Raw genomic sequence first — 20,729 nt, 5'->3', positions numbered from 1 at the left:
AAAAAATAAGAAGTTGAAAAAACTAATTGTGATGTGTTCCTCAATTACATTCAATTCTCTACTTCTTCTTATAGACGATGATCTTCTTGTTCTCTTTGTATTTACCAGTATATTACCATCAGTAATATGTATTAATGTGTTCTATGCCAAGGTAAATATTTTTAAAATGTGAAACATGAAGGGTGTGCTCTGTCTTAACGTGTGAAACAACAGGGGCTGTTTAGCACAAGACTAAATCGCTGGCTTTGAAAGCAGACCAAGCAGGCCAGCAGCATGGTTTGATTCCCGTAACAGCCTTCCCGAACAGGCGCCGGAATGTGGCGACTAGGGGCTTTTCACATTAACTTAATTTGAAGCCTACTCGTGACAATAAGTGATTTTCATTTTCATTTCATTTTTCAACTAGAATAGGCTATCACACAGTTCTTATATTGTATAAAATTTCAATTGTTACCTAGTTTTGACTTTGGTATCATCAAACTCCATGGCAACATGACTATTTCTGGAGAGTCCAAAGTGTTTAGCTCTCCGCAGTGCAACTGGGGGTATATCCACAGCACATGTATTCTACATATAAATCAGCAAAGGTAAAGATTCAAAATGCAGACCACTGAAATGCAGCATCATTAAAATATAAATAGACTGTTGACAAAACATGGAAACCAGCTGAATTTAGTAACATCGTCGGTCAATTCTACAAGTGATCCAATGCTATAACTGAGTAGTATGTTTGAGTATTAAAATATGAAGATCCAATATTATTAAGCTGCAGTGAAACCTCCATTAACCATCTCACATTATTTACGCACCAATATTTCTGCCAGAATTCATCACATGGACAACTTCTTTCAGTTGTATTTCATTCCATTTTCTTGGTAAATAAAGAGATGTAAGGCTCTTTTGTTTCTTTTTGTAAATTATGCTTGTACTATTCTTTTGCCAAGTGTGTTGTATAAAGTTTAGAGTCAAGCATTTACTAATTTCCTTTATCTACTAAGAAGAGACCCCCCCTAAATGATGTACAGTAAAGACAACGTTATTGTTCAAGCAATATCTTTGTCTCTATTGGCATAAGGTATTTTTTGTGATCCTGGTACCAGGGTAATGTACGAGAACACCAATTCATATTTCTATCAGTAGTTTGATTCAAAATGACAAAACCATGTGATAAATTTGAGCTGTGAAAACATCACGCACAATTATTTCAATCAAAAGTGCTGAAGAATCAGGGGCGAAATTCTCCGACCCCCAGCAGGGTCGGAGAATCGCCTGGGGCCGCCGAAAATCCCGCCCCGCCGTGGAAGAGATTCTCCGCCACCCGGGACGTGGCGGTGGCGGGAATCTCGCCACTCCGATCGGAGAGGCCCCTGTGGTGATTCTCCGGCCCGGATGGGCCGAAGTCCCGCCGCTGGGAGGCCTCTCCCGCTGCCGAGGTTTGAACCACCTCTGGAACGGCGGGATCAGCGGCGCGAGCGGGCCCCGGGGTCCTGGGGGGAGGGGGGGGGCGGGGGGCGATCGAACCCCGGGGGGTGCCCCCACGGTGGCCTGGCCCGCGATCGGGGCCCCCCACTCAGACTCCGGGCCAGTGCCCTGTGTGCTCAATTTTCCTCCGCGTCCGCCACGGCCTTCGCCATGGCGGAAGCGAAAGAAAACCCCACATCGCGCAGCATGGGCCTCTCCAATCGGAGTGGCGAGATTCCCGCCACCGCCACTTCCCGGGTGGCGAGAATCTCTGCCACAGCGGGGGCGGGATTTTCGGCGGCCCCAGGCGATTCTCCGACCCTGCTGGGGGTCGGAGAATTTCGCCCCATGTCAGAAACATTGGAATGGCTAGGTGGGGTACTTTTAAGTTGACCTGCAAATGTTATTAAAAAAAAATTATGATTTAAATATTTTCCTTTCCATTACTTTTTAAAAATGATAATTACATTAGTAAAAATGGAGTAGAAGCAAGACTACTCTGTTTTTATTTATTTGTTTTATCACAATTATCGATATAAGCAATGCATCGGCCTGTTTTTAAACCATTACCTCTGGCTAAACTTTCATAAATGATTAGTTTGATGCTAGCAAGAGTGCAGGGCGCCACACTTCAGGATTTCAAGGTCTCAGAGATGGTTTGGATAGAAGTTACTATAATGATAGTAGGGATGTGGGGCTTCAATTATGTGAAAAAACTAGTGAAACTGTTTATCTCCTTAGAGCAGAGAAGGTTAAGGGGAGATACAATGTAATTTAAGTGCATGAAGGGTTTTAATTAAGTAAATAAAGAGAAGTTAGGTGGAATTTTACTGCTTTTGAAAATATTTTTTCATTGGGAACAAATGCAGCGCCCACCTTAGATAGTCTATGGGTCTCACAGGCCTGTGTAATCTTCCCTGAAGCTGTAGACCCATTAGAAGGCCTGCAGCTTTGGAAGGCAGGCACCAACTGGGAGAGGTGTATGCCCCTCAGACAAGAGAGCATGAGGGCATCTCAACAAGAAGGTGCCATCAGAGATGAGCAACAATTTCATGCATGATGAGGGCTGAAGGCAGTAATCTCCTTAAAGCAGAGGAGAGACCTTCTGGAGGAATCATGGTGGCCGTGGCAGTGACCTTGTCTGCCCATGGCCCATTATTAGGGTATGGAGCTGAAGGCTTTGATGTCCAGCTGGCCTGCAGCTGGACACTCACCTCCACAGAGCTTCAGGGTCAGTATTCAGCGGGAGACCGCTCAGATGCTGGGAAGATCCTGAAAAGAGTCTTCTTCATTCCCCATTATTCTCCCAATTGCTAACTATTGGCTACTGCTGCTGGTGAGTGGGTAGCCATTTCTGTTGCCCACTATGGAGGAGGGAATGCACACAAGTTGGTTTTGCCTTTAAATCTACCTCTGTGGGACTAGGAAGATTCTGGCCACTGACAGAAATGTAAGTAACCAGAGATTTAAGGTGAGTGGCAAAATAATCAAAGGAAAGAGAAAGTTTTTTGCACATATAGGGCCAAATTTATTGACCACCTTGGCGGGGGGAGGTGGCTTGCCAGCAGAATCTGCCGGTCCTGCCACTGGTACCGGGATTTCCAGGAAACCTGTGCGCCGACATGGGACTGGAATTTCCCGCCCTCAGTTGCTTTGATTCTCTCTCACTGGGTGTGATGCAGATGAACATATTGAAGTGAGCCATTAGGATCATTCAAATATGTTTGCGCCAGATTCTCCCGAGCTTCAGAACTAATGGTCTCGCCTGGGAGACCTTGCCATGGTGCCGTTTTGCACTGGTCCACTCAAAAATGGACCAGGCATAACGGCACCTGGAGGAGGTGGGGGAGGGGCATCTCCCAGGCCATTGGAGCTTCATGTGGCTGGGGTCTGGGATGAGTGGTACCTTGGCACTCCCACTGTCACCTGGGCACCTTGACACTGCCAGGGTGCCAGGCTGGCAGTGTCTGGATGCCAGGTTCTCCGTGCCAGTGATCAGGCCTGAGAGTACCCTTCCCTTAAAAGGTGGGATGAGGGGGTGGGGCTCAAGGACCCCCGAAGCGGTAAGTTGGGGCAGTGGCGGGGGGCGGGGGGTCCAGAGGCCACGGTGGGAAGCAGAGAGGGGGTTGAAAGATCGGGGCAGTATTTAAAAATGGCCTCCCCAATCCACGGGCCATCTTCCTGGAAATTAGGTAAGCATTCCCGACTGAGGCCAAAAAAACCTGCAGAGTCCCGTTAGATAGCAGGGTCGCTCTCGGTGCTGCTGTCACCCAAAACGGGATTCTGTTGATGCATTATGAAATCTGTTCAAACACAATGACTGGATGACAAAAGGTACCAGAATGGAGCCATGGTCAGTAGCAAGCTTGCTGTTCCGCAGTTCAGCGAGATGCACATCCTAAGAAGCAGTAAATGCAAGTAAAAAATGTTAGCGATCAAAGCAAAGAATAAGATCATATGTCAGCCAATTCCAGTAAAGGATTTTAAAATGCTGTTAATACTGCACATAACAGAAGCCTTATTGATAATAAAAAATTAAATTGAGCTCCATTAGAAAAATACCCTGATGCTCGGCTCTTGTGTTAGTAGCCAAATATATAACTGAAAATGTTGAAAAGGCAAATTATAATGGTCTAAATGAGCTGAATACATTTTCAAATTTGATAATCCATGTTATTATTAACAACAATGGTGAGTTACATAGAAAAGCACAAAGAGCAAAGCAACTCGGCCTAACCAGCCCATGCTGGTGTATGCTCCACTCAAGCTTCTTCCTATCCCTCATCTAACCCTTTTAGCATAATCTTCAATTTGTTTCTTTCTCAAATGCTAATCTAACTACCCTTTAAATGTATCTCATCTACTCCTTGTGTGATGTAATTCAAACAGTTGCCCTTCCATTACAATTGAACTGTTCTGGAGGATCCAGAGAGCCAAGTCAGGGAAGCCACACCAAACCAATTTTGGCAGTTGTAATTACCCCACATTTTACAAAGATAAGCAGCAAAACCAATAAGAAAGGGATGTTAATATACCCAGTGCGTAAGTGAGTCGAGATTGCTATTTTACCAATCTCCTCAAAGTGTTTATGATCCCCTGACAAACCCTGATGGGAGATGGTAATAACTGAGAAAGTAGTTGCCAGTTTGTCCATAAATAATAAAATATTAGGAACCCAAACACATTTCCGCCATTGTCATGCAATAAATGTCCCTAATCAAATTTCGCATCTGCGAAGTAATTTAACTGCTAATAGTTAAATAATATGTTTCATTGGCTATTCATGCTGCATAGATAAAAGAAAAAAGCATACGGTATTTTACCGACATAAATATTTTGGTTTCAACTGATAAACAATAGCAGTATAAAGAGGCAATTTGCAATGACGTAAATAATTTATTAAAATCTGTTAAAAATAGCATTTTGTCTTTTTTTAAAAAATAATTTTTATTGGAATTTTTTACAGAAAATATAAGAACATAACAACAAGTAATAATACGCAACAAACTGCCCCATAGCACCCACAACTCCCCCCAAACCGTAACATCACATGTATCCCACCTCCCCCCCACCCCAACAAGAGAACTTAACCATAAATTAAAATTAAATAAATCAAATTTAAATAAGATAAACAAACATTGTCATCGTCCCCCCCCCCCCGGGTTGCTGCTGCTACTGTCCCAGTTAGCATTTTGTCTTTTGATCTGTGTGAATTTTCAGTTAGTGCCAATAACTAAATCATAAAATATTTGTCATTATAATTGAGAGTTGAGGCTCTGTGTTATCAAGCACTGTGTGATTTATATTATTTATTTCCAGAGTCAAAGCAACATTTATTGAATTTGACCTCCCAATAAGGCATCATTACAGAAGAACCTTAAGATTCTGATGGCAGTCGGGAACCTTGACTTTATTAATGCAATTCTGGAAATTTGTATACAGACTGTGCATGATTTTCAAATCTTTTTGTGGGCTGAGTTCATTTCTACTTGTGACGAATCAAGAATGCATGAATTCATGAGATTACCTGTTACTTTCAAGTATGATCAATCAATTCTCTTTGATTTGGAAGTAGGAATAACTTTCATTAATGCATCACACATTTTATGTTATTTTTGGAAAAATGAAACTTACAGGAGCGGGCGTAGGAATTTTACTCAATTCTGTGATAGGTTTGACTGTGATTTCAACTGTCTCAGGCTCATCAGGAAGTGTCTTTGAAGGTTTTAAGGTTGGACACCTTCCAATGTCTGCATGCTCAAAAGATACTGGTTGAGCAAAGTCCAATGGCCTAAAAGAAAAAAAAAATGGAAGAATAATTGTAGGCTTAATATAAATCGTACTACAGAAATTTGCATGGCATGGAGCTCTCAATTGTATTCTGCTTTACGATTGCAAGCCAATTGTAAAATTGATGCGATTCAGCTGCGGCGGGAGAATAGTGGGCAGGATTCTCCGTTGCCCGACAGCAAAATCGTATTCGACGATCAGGCGGAGAATCTCCGTTTGCGACCGAATCGGGGCTGACGGTGTTTTTCGGATGCTTCACCTCCTCCAATTCGGCATCATCGAGGCGTGCACCGCATTCCGTTGCGACGGTATCAGCACGTAGCCTTGAGGCCCTCTCCCGCCCCCGATGGGCTGTGTTCCTGATCGCGTGGATCGTGTGTGGTCAGAGTTTTCGTAAACCTGGCATGACGGCTGCGGACTGTGTCCAGTGCCGCCACATTCAGGAGGGAGCGGTGCTGCTGGTGGGGGGGGGGGGGGGGGGGGGGGGGGGGAGGATTCGTTGAGGGCTGGGGGGACTGGTGGGGGGTGTCCATGGGGGACACTATTTGGCCGTCTGGGTCCGCGCGTGGCCGGCAGCATGTTGTACAGCGCGGCCGCTGCACGTTGTCGCCATGCACATGTGCGGCCATGGATCTAGCAATTCTCTGGACGTTTATGTTGGGAACACAGGGGCTGGATTCTCTGAGCCCGCGCTGGTTTGGAGAATCACCAGTGACACGGGAAATTCCCACCATGCCGCTCCAATGCTGGGACGCGATTCTCTGGGGCCTGAGAATCGGTGCCAATTGCAGTGGGCGGTCGATACGGCACCTGTCCGGAGCCACTGAAAGAGGCGCCGCGCCGATTTTCCGCGATCGACCAGCTTAATTCCCGCCGAGTACCGCTGGCGTGGTTCCAGCCTGGTACCACACAGTGGGAGCTCAGACTGCGGCCCCAGTGGCCGTCCTGGTGGGGGGGGGATCTGACTCCGGGGTGGCCTTCGCGGCATCCAGGCCTGCACTCGGGGGCTACCGATCGGTGGGCACCGGCGTTCTGGAGGAGCCTACCTCCTTCCACGCGGGCTTGCTGCAGGTCTCCGCTACGTTGCGCAACGCCAGCGTGGAGACAGCCACAACGCGTATGCACCGGTGCGGAGACGGCCACCACGTGCATGCGCCAGCATGGAGACGGCCGTCGCAGCATGCGGGGAACTGCGGCAGCCGTGCAGGGCCGCCTTTCGGCGCAGGAGTAGTGCGCAGCACTCTGGCGTCGTGCTGACCTCCTGAGGACTGCTGAATCACTGGGCCAGGAGGCCCATTGACGCTGGCATACACCACTCTGGTGTTTACGCTAGTGTCAACACTCCCGGCCAGGGAGTTTCAGGTGGCACAGCTGCTAGCTGTGCGGAGCGGAGCAGCGGTGTGGCGGCGCCATCGATTTTTTCATTGTAAAACTCGACTATTCTTCCGAACATAGCCTCAAAAATTGGAGAATGCAGCACAGTGTCACCCACATGGAGAATCCCACCCTTCATGCTTCAGGTCAGTGAATTTTCATCCATACAGTTTGTCAACCTGAAATGTTAACTCTGCCCAATGAGCTGCTAAATCTGCTGAGTATTTGCACTGTAAATTCTATGAAATTCTATGAAAGGTTACCCTAATTGCACAAATTTATCACAAATTTGCCACTATTTTGTGGAATAGTTGATGTCAGGCATGGTTTTATGATGTAATCTAATAATTAAGAACAATTAGTCTCCCTAGTAAGAGAAAAGAGAAGCTATCGTAATAATGAAAATTTTAGACAACAGTTCATTTTACTTATAACACCAATAGTGACTGTGACAAAAACCACCAAAATTAACCTAGAGTCCTGTGAACAAGATTTATACACTGAATATTTTCGGGCTTCAGGGACGATCAATGAGTATATTTAGCTGTTATCTTCAAAAACACAGTCAGAGTTTTCTTCAACATAATCCAATATCCTCACTTCTGACTGGTTTATCAACTGGCCATTAGAAACAGCTTTCAATCGATACAAATTTATAAAGAAGACAAATTAGAAAGACAACTTATTGCAGGAAAAATAAATAATTAATGATGATGGATTAGATATGGGTAGAAATAGATACAAGGCACCCCCCCTCCCCCATTTCTGACAGGGGAGGCAGATTATCATTGGCAGTCCCGCTGATGTCTGTAAAGTGTAAAGTCGCCATAAACCCAGATGATCATAGGCTGCGTTCTCCTTTGAGGGGGAGAGCTGACTGGTGGTGATTTAACCTAATCACCACCATACCTCAGGTGAGGGCAAGCTTGAGAAGGCAGGGCCTTTGTGAATAATCTGATGTCTTCGCCACTGGAAAAACCACTGGGGGTGGGGCACTTTGGCGCGACCGGGAGATCCCGCCAGTGGGAAGGGCCTGAAAATCCCTCCCATAAATTCTAAAGAACAAGAGAAAATAGGGGAAGAGAGCGGAATTAAAAGGGATGAAATTCTTCAGAGTTCTATCACTCATTGGCTGTAACTTTGATGGAATAACTGTGGGAACCATGAAATAGAACAATCACTGTCTACATCTTTTGTGGAATTTCTGCAGCTTTTATGTCACTTTTATGGCAGGTGAGCAAAAAAAAAACAACGTAGCGAATTCAATTCCTAAGTTTTTAAAATGGACCTTTTTTTACAGAATTGCTCTGAAAATCCTGCTGTTCACATTGTAACATTAGCATGTAATTCAGCACCATGTGTGGGTTAAAGCAATGTACTGAGGCCAAATTGGCGAAAGTATATTCAATGGGTAAACAAATTTAACATGAAAACAAACATTTTACAAAGCGAATATCTATATTAATGGGCACAGGAATATCTAAGTCATTCTCCAAAGCAAAATGTGCACGATTCAATTAATTTAAGGATGTTGTTATAAGGGTAGTTTACCAATTGAGTACTTTAAAAGGCATGAGCCCACAGCCTGTGATTTTTCCCTCAATTTTAATAAATGGAAATGTATGGACGGTTGTCCTGATTTCTCAACTCGGTCTTATATTTAATTATGTTCATTTGTAAAATGCACTCTCTGGGTGTGACCGATTGAGAAATAACCCCATTAATTTTTCCCTTTCTCTAAATTTGTATTTTTCTTCAAAGTGAGGAAGCCTTACTTACACTGAATTAATAACTAAGTTCCATATACATCCTTCAAAAGGTGTGATGCTTCTTAACTGGCTGACTTGGAATGAGGCAGGAACACCTCCAACAAATAGCCTTTTAATACTGAGAGGCAGATCATTGGGTAGTCGTTGTCTTTGAGCTCTTTCTTCATTCACCTGCACAATAAGCAACCTGACAGCAAAAAAGATTCTCATGTTATCAGCATATTTAAGAATTAAATAGAGGACAATAGAAATAATTAAAATTCATGCTAAACCATTTGTTCCAATAAAAAATTGTATGTGAAGGGTTATGTTAACTTAGTACAAATGAAAAGGAATATTTCCTCAGGTTTATAAACTTGTTAACTGTCAGAGTAAATCCTTCTTCACAGAAAGCTGCCAAGTTCAGTTTCAGTTGCTACAGCGAGGTCACGTATGTGCACATAAGTCAGGCAGGGTAGTATTGGCGGTGCAAAATAGCCACTTATGAAAGCATTACAGGTACACAGTAGTCTGCCAGGACAGCATTGTGGTACATTGTAGACAGCAGGACATAATTGGGGGTTAATAGTAGTCAGCTGGGGCAGCATTGCAGGTACACTGTAGCAAACTGCGACAACAGTGAGACATATGGCAGTCAGCTGTGGCAGCAATGGGCACAAAGTACTCTGGTGGTTAGTGACCTCAGTATCTCCAGCGTCAGAGAGGTAAGGGAGTTTAAAATCAAATAGGGGTTCTCAATTATGATTCAATGTCCATGCTGAAAACTGCATATGAGCAGTGAAAGCAAGATCTAAGTACTTTCCTCTCATTTTATCCACATACAACACTGATTACACCATACAATTCACTTATATGAAGCAGATTATTTGAGTAGCCTGATAAATTTTAACGGTAGCTTACTGGTTGAAATACTAACTTTTGTTAACAGTGAAGGTATGAATACATACATTGGAATACGAAAATTCAATCTGCTGCATTGTTAAATCATTTACCCTTTAGATCTTTGCAGTCTAACACTATGTTCCTTTCCATCATTGAACACTCCAGATTCTGGTTTGATTGTGACACGCCGATGTTCCCGAGTTCCAGTTGCGATATGTACTTCCAGTCGCCCTCTGTTCAGGAAAACTGCATAGTAGACCTGTTTGTATAAATCATAAAGTTCAAGCACAAACGTACACTACCTGTACAGACTACATTGACAATATTGGCAATGATTCATTGCTTATAACAAAGGGCATTTCAAAATAAGTACGATAAAAGGTTAAGTCCTCCAAAGCATATGATTTACTGATTTTCATGGTTATAGGGATACTACTGGAAGTTAGATGGCTTTGAAAATATTGAATAACCAGCACCAAACCGAAGATGAGAACATTTTAAAATTGTGTACACTTAATGAAATAACATTAATACTTAACATATTTAATATTTCACATGTCTATTATTGGGCAGCATGTAGGACAGTGATTACCACTGTGGCTTCACAGCGTCAGGGTCCCAGGTTTGATTCCCCATTGGGTCACTGTCTGTGCAGAGTCTGCATGTTCTCCCCTTGTCTAATTGGGTTTCCTCCGGGTGCACTGGTTTCCTCCCACAGTCCAAAAACGTGCAGGTTAGGTAGATTGGCCATGCTAAATTGTCCTTTGTGTCCAAAAAGGTTAGGAGGGGTTATTGGGTTACGGGGATAAGGTGGAAGTGAGGGCTTAAGTGGGTCAGTGCAGACTCGATGGGCCAAATGGCCTCCTTCCGAACTTATGTTCTATGTTCTATATTATTTCCATTGCCTCAATATGTAAATATTACCTGCAGAGCATAAAACAAATACTCAAAAGATGCTATAAGTGACCAATACAACAAAATAAATTATAGTAAGCAATACCTGTCCAGTTTGACGCCGTTTCCTCTGGAGTTGAGCTGGAGTTTTTCCACTTCCATAAAGTATCATTCCAGTCTCATTTTTTGTACTGAAGGAAAGAGATATTTCAGTACCTATGTTCAATGAGTGTGGTTGAAGCTCAACAAATCCAGGTTTATGGAAGCTAACAGTGTAGACGTTCTGTCAAGAAAGCATATTGGTGAACATCAAGGAAACTACTGAGGCAACCTCATAAACAGGACCATGTATTCGGTAGTTTTAAGATCCAATATTTTAAAAACAAAGAAAATTGCTAGAAAATATACAATATCATATAGTTTTAGATAACAGACCTCCAATATGCAGCCTTTTGTTAATCCCAGATAATCTGTGCCACTCAACAAATTATATGGTGACTGTGAAATTTCTATATCTCTGAGGCAGCCACCATATTTCTTCAAATTGACTTCAGGCCTGTAACATATAAAAACATTTTGTCAATTTAAGTCTGTCGGGATTTTTCTAAAATTATAAGACATCTCACTGAAATAATGCCCAAGAAATAAAATAAAAACACTGGTGGTAAAAGAGCTATTAATATAATACTAAACGGATAAAAAATATTTCTCCCTACTTCTTTAACCCACTGGGGAAACATTTAAAAGGAGCACTTGGTTACATATAGAAGATTCACTGTTAGAATGAATGAAATTTGATTTAACAGCTCTGCTAATGTGTCTTGAGATTCCTTTGGGATGGGGTGATTACAATTCTTGTGTCAAAATGCATTGCTATTCGTGATTCCTGGTGGAAGGTTGAATGTATTGCAGGAATCCTGTATTTTAATTGGATACTGGGAACATATGTAGGTGACTATTGTTCCATGGCTGGTAAAAACATTCAGCTGTCTCCATTAAATGCTGACTAAGCCTCCTGCTGAGTCAATATGGTACAGTTACTAATTAATCTATTAGGAAGTTCAGGAGAAACGTCTTTATCCAGTGGCGGGTGAAAATCTGGAAAATAGTACCACAAGGAGCAGTTGAGGCAATCGGTGTAGGTTTATTTAATGGAAAGTTTGATAAATAGAAGGTTATGCTGATAGGGTTAAATAGAAAGGGGTTGGAGAAGGATCTTGTTCAGCATAATAACCTGAATGGACTGTTAGGGCTGAATGGCTTGATTCTGCACTGTACATTTAATGTAATTTCCCTCTGAAGAGATCTCTTCTAGTTCTTGTTCATTGTTCTTTTCTGCTATTCGTTGAGGCTAGCTCTCTCCTTCAACCTTCTCTCTAGCAATATCCCTTTATGAGACGTGCTATAATGCAGACCAATTTACAATAATTTCAGATATCTCAGCCAGGATCTACTACAGTCTCCTCATTAGTCAATACAAAAGATAGTTGCTCTACCAAGACCTGAGTAACTGCACGTGCCTCACTATATATTTATTTTGTCTTGTGGAAGGATGTTTCAATGGGGTCATAAGATCAGTCTTCTTATTCTTCTTCTTATTATTATTATTATTGATATCCAAGTAGCCATTCCATCATCCTTGGAATTATATCATTGTTCTTTCATTGTCACTGGGGCAAAATCCTGAAACTCCATCCTTACCAGTTATGTGGGTGTACCTACACCAGATGGACTCCAGCAGTTCAAGGTGGCAGCTCATGATCACCTTTTTAAGGGCATTTAGGGATAGGCAACAAATGTTGGCCTTGCCAGTCATACTCAAATCCCATAAAATAATCAGTTCTTCCTGCCCTTGGAATAATGGTGACATCATGGATTTCTGATGGAAAAAAGAATCCGAGCAACAACCAGGGTAGTGGGCATTAACTTGTGTGATTCTGTTTCTGAGGCCACAGCAGTACATTGAGCAATTGGAACCCTTTTGTGTTCCATAGTGAGTGAGGATCTATGCACACCACCACTAATATTCTGCTTCTTGTTGGGGGAGCTGGCGATGGTGGAAGACAGATGGGAAATGTACAGATCTACTGTCCCTGTTGGCTGGTTTACATGGAGGAGTTAATTAAATCACTGGCCCAGGAAAATAATGCATGTTACTTGCATGACTCCGCCGAGTGATTTGAAAGATATTTCCTGCTGTTGTTTGCAAGAGCTGAGATGCAGGAAAATCCAAGGTAGCTGACGCCTTGACAGACTCTGATGGAGCAATCCTTGAAGTGATTCTAAGTTTTGCTGCAGAAGTTAATGTCTCACAGACTCCTTGATAAACCACATACACCAATTTACAGTCCTCCAGCAAACGGAAACCAATCAGATATCAGGTTTGATGGGTTAACTCACTTAATCCCTCTGATTCCAGTGCCTTCCTGCCATGTCTTGATCTTAGCCTGTTCTTTTGAGAAGGTGAGAAGGACACTTACAACAAAGGCACTAAGGCATGCTCCATTAGAACCTGATCTGTAATTTTAGTTAAAACATTGCGTGGGACAGCAGTGATTGATGGCGTCTTCCCCCTTGCCCAAACCAGATTGTAGGTCAGAAGAGATCCAATAAGGCAAGTGTGAATATATGTTTTTAGGTTCCTTCATGGACCTGAAGGAGCAGAGATGCTCCACCACAGGTGGCCATGCCTTCAGCTGCTTGAAGCTCTCAAAAGCCCTTCTGAACTTCTCTGCCATCCTGTCCTCCTTTAAGATCCACCTTAAAACTTACTTCTTTGACAAAGTTGATAGTCACCTGCTCGAATGTGAAATGAAGTGCAACATTTTGGTAGGAAGAATGAGGAGAGGCTACATAAAATAAAGGAGGGAGTGCAGGTGCAGAGGGACCTGGGGGTATATGCTCACAAACCATTGAAAGAGCCAGGTTAGTGGTTAGTAAGGCATTGAGTACAAAAGCCAGGAAGTTACAGAGAACATTTATAATATATTAATTTGACCTCAACTCTATCCAAATCTGGGAACAACACTTTAATGAGGATGTAAAAACTTTACAGTGTTCCTGGGATAAGGGCTTCAGTTGCATGGACAGAATGGATAGGCGAGGGATGTCCTCCTTAGAGGAGAGAACCTTAAGAGGAGATATGATAGAAGTGTTTAGAATCATGAGAGCTCAGGACAGAGTCGGTATAAGGAGCAGCTCCTACTGGCAGAAAGGTTGACAACCTGAGGACACCGATTTAAGGGGAATGACAAAAGAACCAAAGGTGATATGAGGCCCACCAGTGTGTGGTGTGGATCTCAAATGCACCGTCTTAGCTTTTGCTGGAGACAGGTTCAACTATGACTTGTAAAAGAAAATTGGTGACATATCTGGACAGAGAAACTCTGTAAGGCTACGAAAAAATGAGTAGGGGAGGGGCATCAGCTGAGTTTGCTTGTAGAGAGCCAGCATGGATACAAGGGACTGAATGGTCTCCTTCTGTGCTGCACCCTTTTTATGAAACTCAGATTTTGTTTAGGCCTTTGTTATCAAATTGTACTTGGTAATGTTACTTTGAGCTGCCTTGGGATATTTTCCTCTGGTAAAGTAATTGTTGCTTCTACAAGCCCACACTTAAGCCTTAAAAATCATGGCTGCTGTCTCGGAGTACGATCTTTTTGGGCATATCACGGTACAAACATTTTAGCTGGTAGATGGTAGTGTAGCCACCTGGGTTGGCCACTTCCCGACTTTAAAATGGAGATCCGCTAAGAATGCAGGGAGAAATGGCCAAATGCAGGAAAACAAGCAGGTGCAAAATCTCCTGTATATTAGAACTTGCAGAAACCCAGACAGCACTGAAACTAACAACCATCTACATATTGATGAGCGATCCCTGGGAACAATTGGAAACATTTAAGATAATCGTTCCGGTTGCGGCTATGACCAGCTAAGTCGCACGTTTGGCGGCTCCTGCTACAAAGGTGTTTTCGGGCCGATTGGAGGGCCCCAACGGCGCTGTAAGGACAAATCCCGGTGGGGGAAGGCTCCCTGAGGAGAACCAGACCAACTTTATGGTCGGTACCCGGAGTGGGGTGGTAAAGAAAGCAACAGCAGCTCCCCAAAAAAAGCGGGGGAAGAAGACCAAAATGGCGGCCGGTGGCGCACCCGAGGAATGGAGGAAATGGGCGGAGGAGCAGCAGGCCGCTCTCCTGCGCTTCTTTACGGAGCTGAAAATGGAGCTCTTGGAGTCAATGAATGCGACGACCACCAGGCTGATGGGAGCCCAGGCGACCCAAGAGGCGTCGATTCGGGAGCTGCAGCAGGAGATGACTGTGAGGGAGGAGGAGGCCACGGTCCTCGTGGGAAAGGTAGAGGTGCACGAGGCACTCCACCTGAAATGGCAGAGCCGTTTTGAGGAGCTGGATACCCGAATGAGGCGGAAGAACCTGAGGATCTTGGGCCTGGCAGAAGGCCTGGAGGGATCAGACCTCCCGGGATATGTAGCAGAAATGCTGAGCTCCCTGATGGGGGCAGGGGCCGTCCCTTCGCCCCTGGAGCTGGAAGAGGCCTACAGGGTCATGGCTAGGAAGCCAAGAGCAAATGAGCCCCCGAGGGCGGTGCTGGTGCGGTTCCAGCGACTCAGCGATCGTGAGAGAGTGCTGGAGTGGGCCAAGAGGGAAAGGAGCAGCAAGTGGGAGAATTCGACGGTGAGGGTCTACCAGGACTGGAGTGCGGAGGTGGCTAAGCGGCGGGCCCGGTACAACCGGACGAAGGCGGTGCTACATGCAAAACGGATCAGGTTCGGAATGCTGCAGCCAGCGCGCTTGTGGGTCACCTACAGGAACCAACACCACTATTTTGAGTCCCCAGAGGAGGCGTGGGCCTTTGTACAGGAAGAGAAACTGGACTCGAATTAGACCCAGGGGATACTTGGCGGCCGTAGCCGCTCGGGTACTTTCAGCTGAACAAGCGGTTTTTTTTTTCGGCTGGGTCGGAACTGTGCAACTCTTATTGGAACGGTTTCCTTTTTTTTTCTTCTTTCTTTGTTTGGATCTTGATCTCTTGCTTTGGGTTTTTCTTCTGATGTTTTTTCCCCCCTTTGCCAACTTCCCTTAGTTATTGTTATTGTGGTTATTCATGGCTATTTATGGTTATTTATGCTGTTTGGTAGAGGGCGACTGTTAAGTACATTGTTATTTGTTATCTATCTGTTATTTATAATGTTAAGTTGGGGAGGCGGGACGGGGGGGGAGAGCAGATCGGGGTTATGGGCTCCTAGGGGGGGTTCTTTACAGGCATGGACGGGGACGGGGGTGGAACTGAAGATGGCGGGGTGGGGTGTGGCAGGGCGAAAGCGCGGGCTTTCCTCTGTTTTCCCGCGCGCGGGGCAGAGGAGGGGGGAGGGGAGGAGTGCGGGGCGTGGCTAGCAATGGCGACCTTTCCCGCGTTGGAGCGGGGCCAGGGAGGAGTAGCAAGGGGGGGGAGGCCCCCCCCCCCCCGAGCCGGGGGGAGTCAGAGTGTGGCAGGAGCAGCCGGGTCAGCGTGAACCAGCTGACTTACGGGAGTACGATGGAGGGTACATCGCGGCTAGGAGGGGTCCTAGCCTGGGGGGGGGGGGGGGGGGGGGGGGGGGGAGGGGGGTTAGGGAGGGGCACCGGGTTGCTGCTGGAAAGACCAGAAACGGGAAGTGGAGAACTGGAGAGGTGGGGGGAGGGGGCCATCGCCATGGGGAGCGGGTCAGAAGGGGAGGGTCGACCCGGGGCGAGCAGGGAACAGGACATGGCTAATCGGCAGGGGAAGGGGGCGGGTCGTCCCGCGACCCGGCTGATCACTTGGAACGTGAGGGGGCTGAATGGGCCGGTCAAGAGATCAAGGGTATTCTCACACCTGAAGGGACTGAAGGCTGATGTAGCAATGTTACAGGAGACCCATTTGAAGGTAGTGGACCAGGTTCGCCTGAGAAGGGGGTGGGTGGGACAGGTGTTCCACTCTGGATTGGACGCAAAGAACCGGGGGGTGGCGATTCTGGTGGGAAAGAGGGTGTCGTTCGTGGCGGAGGAGGTGGTGGCGGATAAGGAGGGTAGGTATGTGATGGTGAAGGGTAAGCTGCAGTGGGAGAAAGTGGTGATGGTCAACGTATATGCCCCGAACTGGGATGACGCGGGTTTTATGAGGCGCCTATTGGGCCTCATTCCGGGACTGGAGGCAGGGGGCTTGATCATGGGGGGGGACTTTAACACAGTGCTGGACCCCGGGCTAGACAGATCGAGCTCAAGGACCAATAGGAGGCCGGCAGCGGCAGAAGTGCTGAGGGGGTACATGGAGCAGATGGGAGGAGTAGACCCATGGAGGTTTGGTAGGCCGAGGGCGAGGGAGTATTCCTTTTTCTCCCACGTCCATAGAGTGTACTCCAGAATTGATTTCTTCGTGTTGAGCAGGGGGCTGATCCCGAGGGTACGGGAAGCTGAGTACTCGGCCATTGCGATCTCTGATCATGCACCACATTGGGTGGATGTGGAAATGGGGAGGCGCGGGACCAGCGCCCGCTGTGGCAGCTGGATGTGGGGCTGTTAGCGGACGACGAGGTGTGTAAAAGGGTCCGGAAGAGCATTGAGAGCTATCTGGACTTGAATGACACGGGTGAGGTGCAGGTGGGGATGGTCTGGGAGGCCCTGAAGGCAGTGATCAGGGGAGAGCTGATCTCCATAAGGGCACACAGAGAAAGAAAGGAGAGGCAGGAGAGGGAGAGGCTGGTGGGGGAGCTATTGGAAGTGGATAGGAGATATGCGGAGGCACCAGAGGAGGGGCTGCTGGGAGAACGGCGCAGCCTGCAGGTCAAGTTCGACCTGCTGACCACCAGGAAGGCGGAGACGCAGTGGAGGAGGGCACAGGGCGCGGTCTATGAGTATGGGGAAAAGGCGAGCAGGATGCTGGCACACCAGCTTCGCAAACGAGATGCGGCTAGGGAGATTGGGGGAGTGAAGGAGAGGGGCGGGAAGGTAGTGCAGAAGGGGCAAGAAGTGAATGGGGTCTTTAGGGATTTTTACAAGGAGTTGTATCGGTCTGAGCCGCCGACGAGGAGAGGGGGAATGGAGGACTTCCTAAACAAATTGAGGTTCCCAAGGGTCCAGGAGGGGCTGGTAGAAGGGCTGGGGGCGCCAATAGGGCTAGAGGAGCTAGTCAAGGGAATAGGTCAGATGCAAGCGGGGAAGGCGCCGGGGCCAGATGGGTTCCCGGTGGAATTCTATAAGAAAAATGTGGACTTGGTGGGACCGGTACTGGTACGAGCCTTTAATGAGGCGCGAGAGGGGGGGGTTCTGCCCCCGACAATGTCGCAGGCTCTGATCTCCCTGATATTGAAGCGGGATAAAGACCCCGTGCAGTGCGGGTCCTACAGGCCTATCTCGCTTCTGAACGTGGATGCCAAGTTGCTGGCAAAGATTCTGGCAGCTAGAATAGAGGATTGTGTGCCAGGGGTAATCCATGAGGACCAGACGGGGTTCGTGAAGGGGCGGCAGCTCAACACGAACGTGCGGAGATTGCTGAATGTAATTATGATGCCGGCAGTGGAGGGGGAGGCTGAGATAGTGGTAGCGCTGGACGCGGAGAAGGCATTCAATAGGGTGGAGTGGGAGTACCTGTGGGAGACGTTGGAACGGTTTGGGTTTGGGGAAGGGTTTATTAAGTGGGTGAAGTTGCTCTACTCTGCCCCGACGGCGAGTGTAGTGACAAACGGGAGGAGGTCGGAGTATTTCGGGCTCCACCGAGGGACCAGGCAGGGATGTCCCCTATCCCCCCTACTTTTCGCACTGGCGATTGAACTGTTGGCGATGGCACTGAGGGGTTCAGGGGGGTGGAGAGGACTGACTAGGGGAGGGGAGGAACATCGAGTATCGCTGTATGCGGATGATCTACTGCTGTACGTGGCAAACCCAGAAGGGGGAATGCCGGAGATAATGGAACTATTAGCAGAGTTTGGGGACTTTTCGGGGTACAAACTAAATTTGGGCAAAAGCGAGGTTTTTGTGATACACCCGGGGGACCAGGGAGAGGGTATTGGGAGACTCCCCTTCAAGCGAGCAGGAAAGAGCTTTAGGTACTTAGGGGTGCAGGAGACAAGGAACTGGGGGACCCTCCACAAGTTGAACTTTTCCAGGCTGGTGGAACAGATGGAGGAGGAATTTAAGAGGTGGGACATGGTACCGTTGTCGCTGGCGGGGAGGGTGCAGTCAATCAAAATGACGGTCCTCCCAAGGTTCTTGTTTTTATTTCAGTGCTTGCCCATCTTCCTCCCTAGGGCCTTCTTCAAAAAGGTGACGAGTAGCATCATGAGCTACGTGTGGGCGCATGGCACCCCAAGGGTGAGGAGGGTCTTTTTGGAGCGGAGTAGGGACAGTGGAGGGCTGGCACTACCCAATCTCTCGGGGTACTACTGGGCGGCAAATGTGTCAATGGTGCGCAAGTGGATGATGGAAGGGGAGGGGGCAGCTTGGAAACGAATGGAGAGGGCGTCCTGTGGCAACACAAGCCTGGGGGCACTAGTAACGGCACCATGGCCGCTCCCCCCCACGAGGTACACCACGAGCCCGGTGGTGGCGGCCACCCTCAAGATATGGGGGCAGTGGAGGCGACACAGGGGGGAAATGGGAGGCCTGTTGGCGGCGCCAATAAGAGGGAACCATAGATTTATCCTGGGGAACATCGACGGGGGATTTCAGAGCTGGTACAGGGTGGGCATACGGCAGCTGAAGGACCTGTTTATAGAGGGGAGGTTTGCGAGCCTGGGAGGGCTGGAGGAGAAGTTTGAGCTCCCCCCGGGAAACATGTTCAGATATTTACAAGTGAAGGCATTTGCTAGGCGGCAGGTGGAGGGGTTTCCCCTGCTCCCCAGTAAGGGGGCGAGTGATAGGGTGCTCTCGGGGGTCTGGGTCGGAGGGGGGAAGATATCAGACATCTACAAGATAATGCAGGAGGCGGAAGAAGCATCAGGGGAGGAGCTGAAAGCCAAGTGGGAAGGGGAGCTGGGAGAGCAGATAGAAGACGGGACGTGGGCGGATGCACTGGAGAAGGTCAATTCTTCCTCCTCGTGTGCGAGGCTGAGCCTCATTCAATTTAAGGTGCTGCATAGAGCTCACATGACGGGGACAAGGATGAGCCGGTTCTTTGGGGGTGAGGACAGGTATTGTCAGATGTCTGGGAAGCCCAGCGAACCATGTGCATATGTTCTGGGCATGTCCGGTGCTGGAAGGGTTCTGGAAGGGGGTGGCAAGGACGGTGTCGAAGGTGGTGGGGTCCAGGGTCAAACCAGGATGGGGGCTTGCGATCTTTGGGGTCGGGGTAGAACCGGGGGTACAGGAGGCTAGGGAGGCCGGAATACTGGCCTTTGCGTCCCTAGTGGCTCGACGAAGGATATTAATTCAATGGAAGGACGCGAGGCCTCCAAGCGTTGAAACTTGGATTAACGATATGGCTAGCTATATTCAGCTAGAAAGGATCAAATTTGCCCTGAGAGGGTCGGTACAGGGATTCTCCAGGCGGTGGCAACCTTTCCTTGACTTTTTAGATCAGAGATAGACGTTCGGGGTCGTGGCAGCAGCAACCCGGGGGGGGGGGGGAGAGGGGGGGGGGGGGGGGGGGAGGGGAGCAAGGGTCGTGGGGGGACATGCACGACTGTAACGCGGGCAAGTCTGCTCGCTGCTCATGTCTGAAACTGTAGGCTGCCTTGTTTGTTAAGTTGTTGCCTGGGGGGGGGGGGGGGGGGGAGGACGGGGGCGCGCGAGAGGGCGGGCAAGGGAGGGATATTTGCCTAGAGGGATTGTGTTGTAAATAATTTAAAAATTAGTAGGGGTAAATGTTTGTATGGAAAAACTCTTTCAATAAAAATTATTTAAAAAAAAAAAAACATTTAAGATAATCGAGGCCAAGCCAGACTCCTCGGCGCCAGCAGGAGCCAAGACAAAGGAAGGCCAACGGACATTTAGGAACCGCCCAGCGATCAGGGAACAGCCCCAGTATTGGGGAAATCAAATCAATTGATTGGAACATGGTCCAATCAATTGCAACCAGGTATGGGGT

General features: G+C 47.3%; 1 protein-coding gene across 5 annotated transcripts in view; it reads right to left on the bottom strand.

Moving 5' to 3' along the window:
• The window catches only part of lama2 (laminin, alpha 2), a 607,521-nt gene that overhangs the window by 30,819 nt on the left and 555,973 nt on the right, over positions 1 to 20,729 (bottom strand). For all 5 annotated transcript variants that reach the window (XM_038799795.1, XM_038799796.1, XM_038799798.1 and 2 more), the window contains 7 exons: positions 11,106 to 11,226; positions 10,777 to 10,953; positions 9,887 to 10,035; positions 8,905 to 9,081; positions 5,596 to 5,752; positions 3,800 to 3,859; positions 455 to 567 (listed from right to left, as the gene is read on the bottom strand). In XM_038799795.1, coding sequence (XP_038655723.1) covers positions 455 to 567; positions 3,800 to 3,859; positions 5,596 to 5,752; positions 8,905 to 9,081; positions 9,887 to 10,035; positions 10,777 to 10,953; positions 11,106 to 11,226 — 954 coding nt within the window. The remainder of the gene's footprint in view (positions 1 to 454; positions 568 to 3,799; positions 3,860 to 5,595; positions 5,753 to 8,904; positions 9,082 to 9,886; positions 10,036 to 10,776; positions 10,954 to 11,105; positions 11,227 to 20,729) is intronic.

The sequence above is a fragment of the Scyliorhinus canicula genome, chromosome 6 (genome assembly GCF_902713615.1).
Source record: "Scyliorhinus canicula chromosome 6, sScyCan1.1, whole genome shotgun sequence".
NCBI classification, from domain to species: Eukaryota; Metazoa; Chordata; class Chondrichthyes; order Carcharhiniformes; family Scyliorhinidae; genus Scyliorhinus; species Scyliorhinus canicula.
The sequence above is the reverse complement of the archived record's forward strand: the minus strand, read 5'-3'. Positions and strand labels throughout refer to the sequence as shown.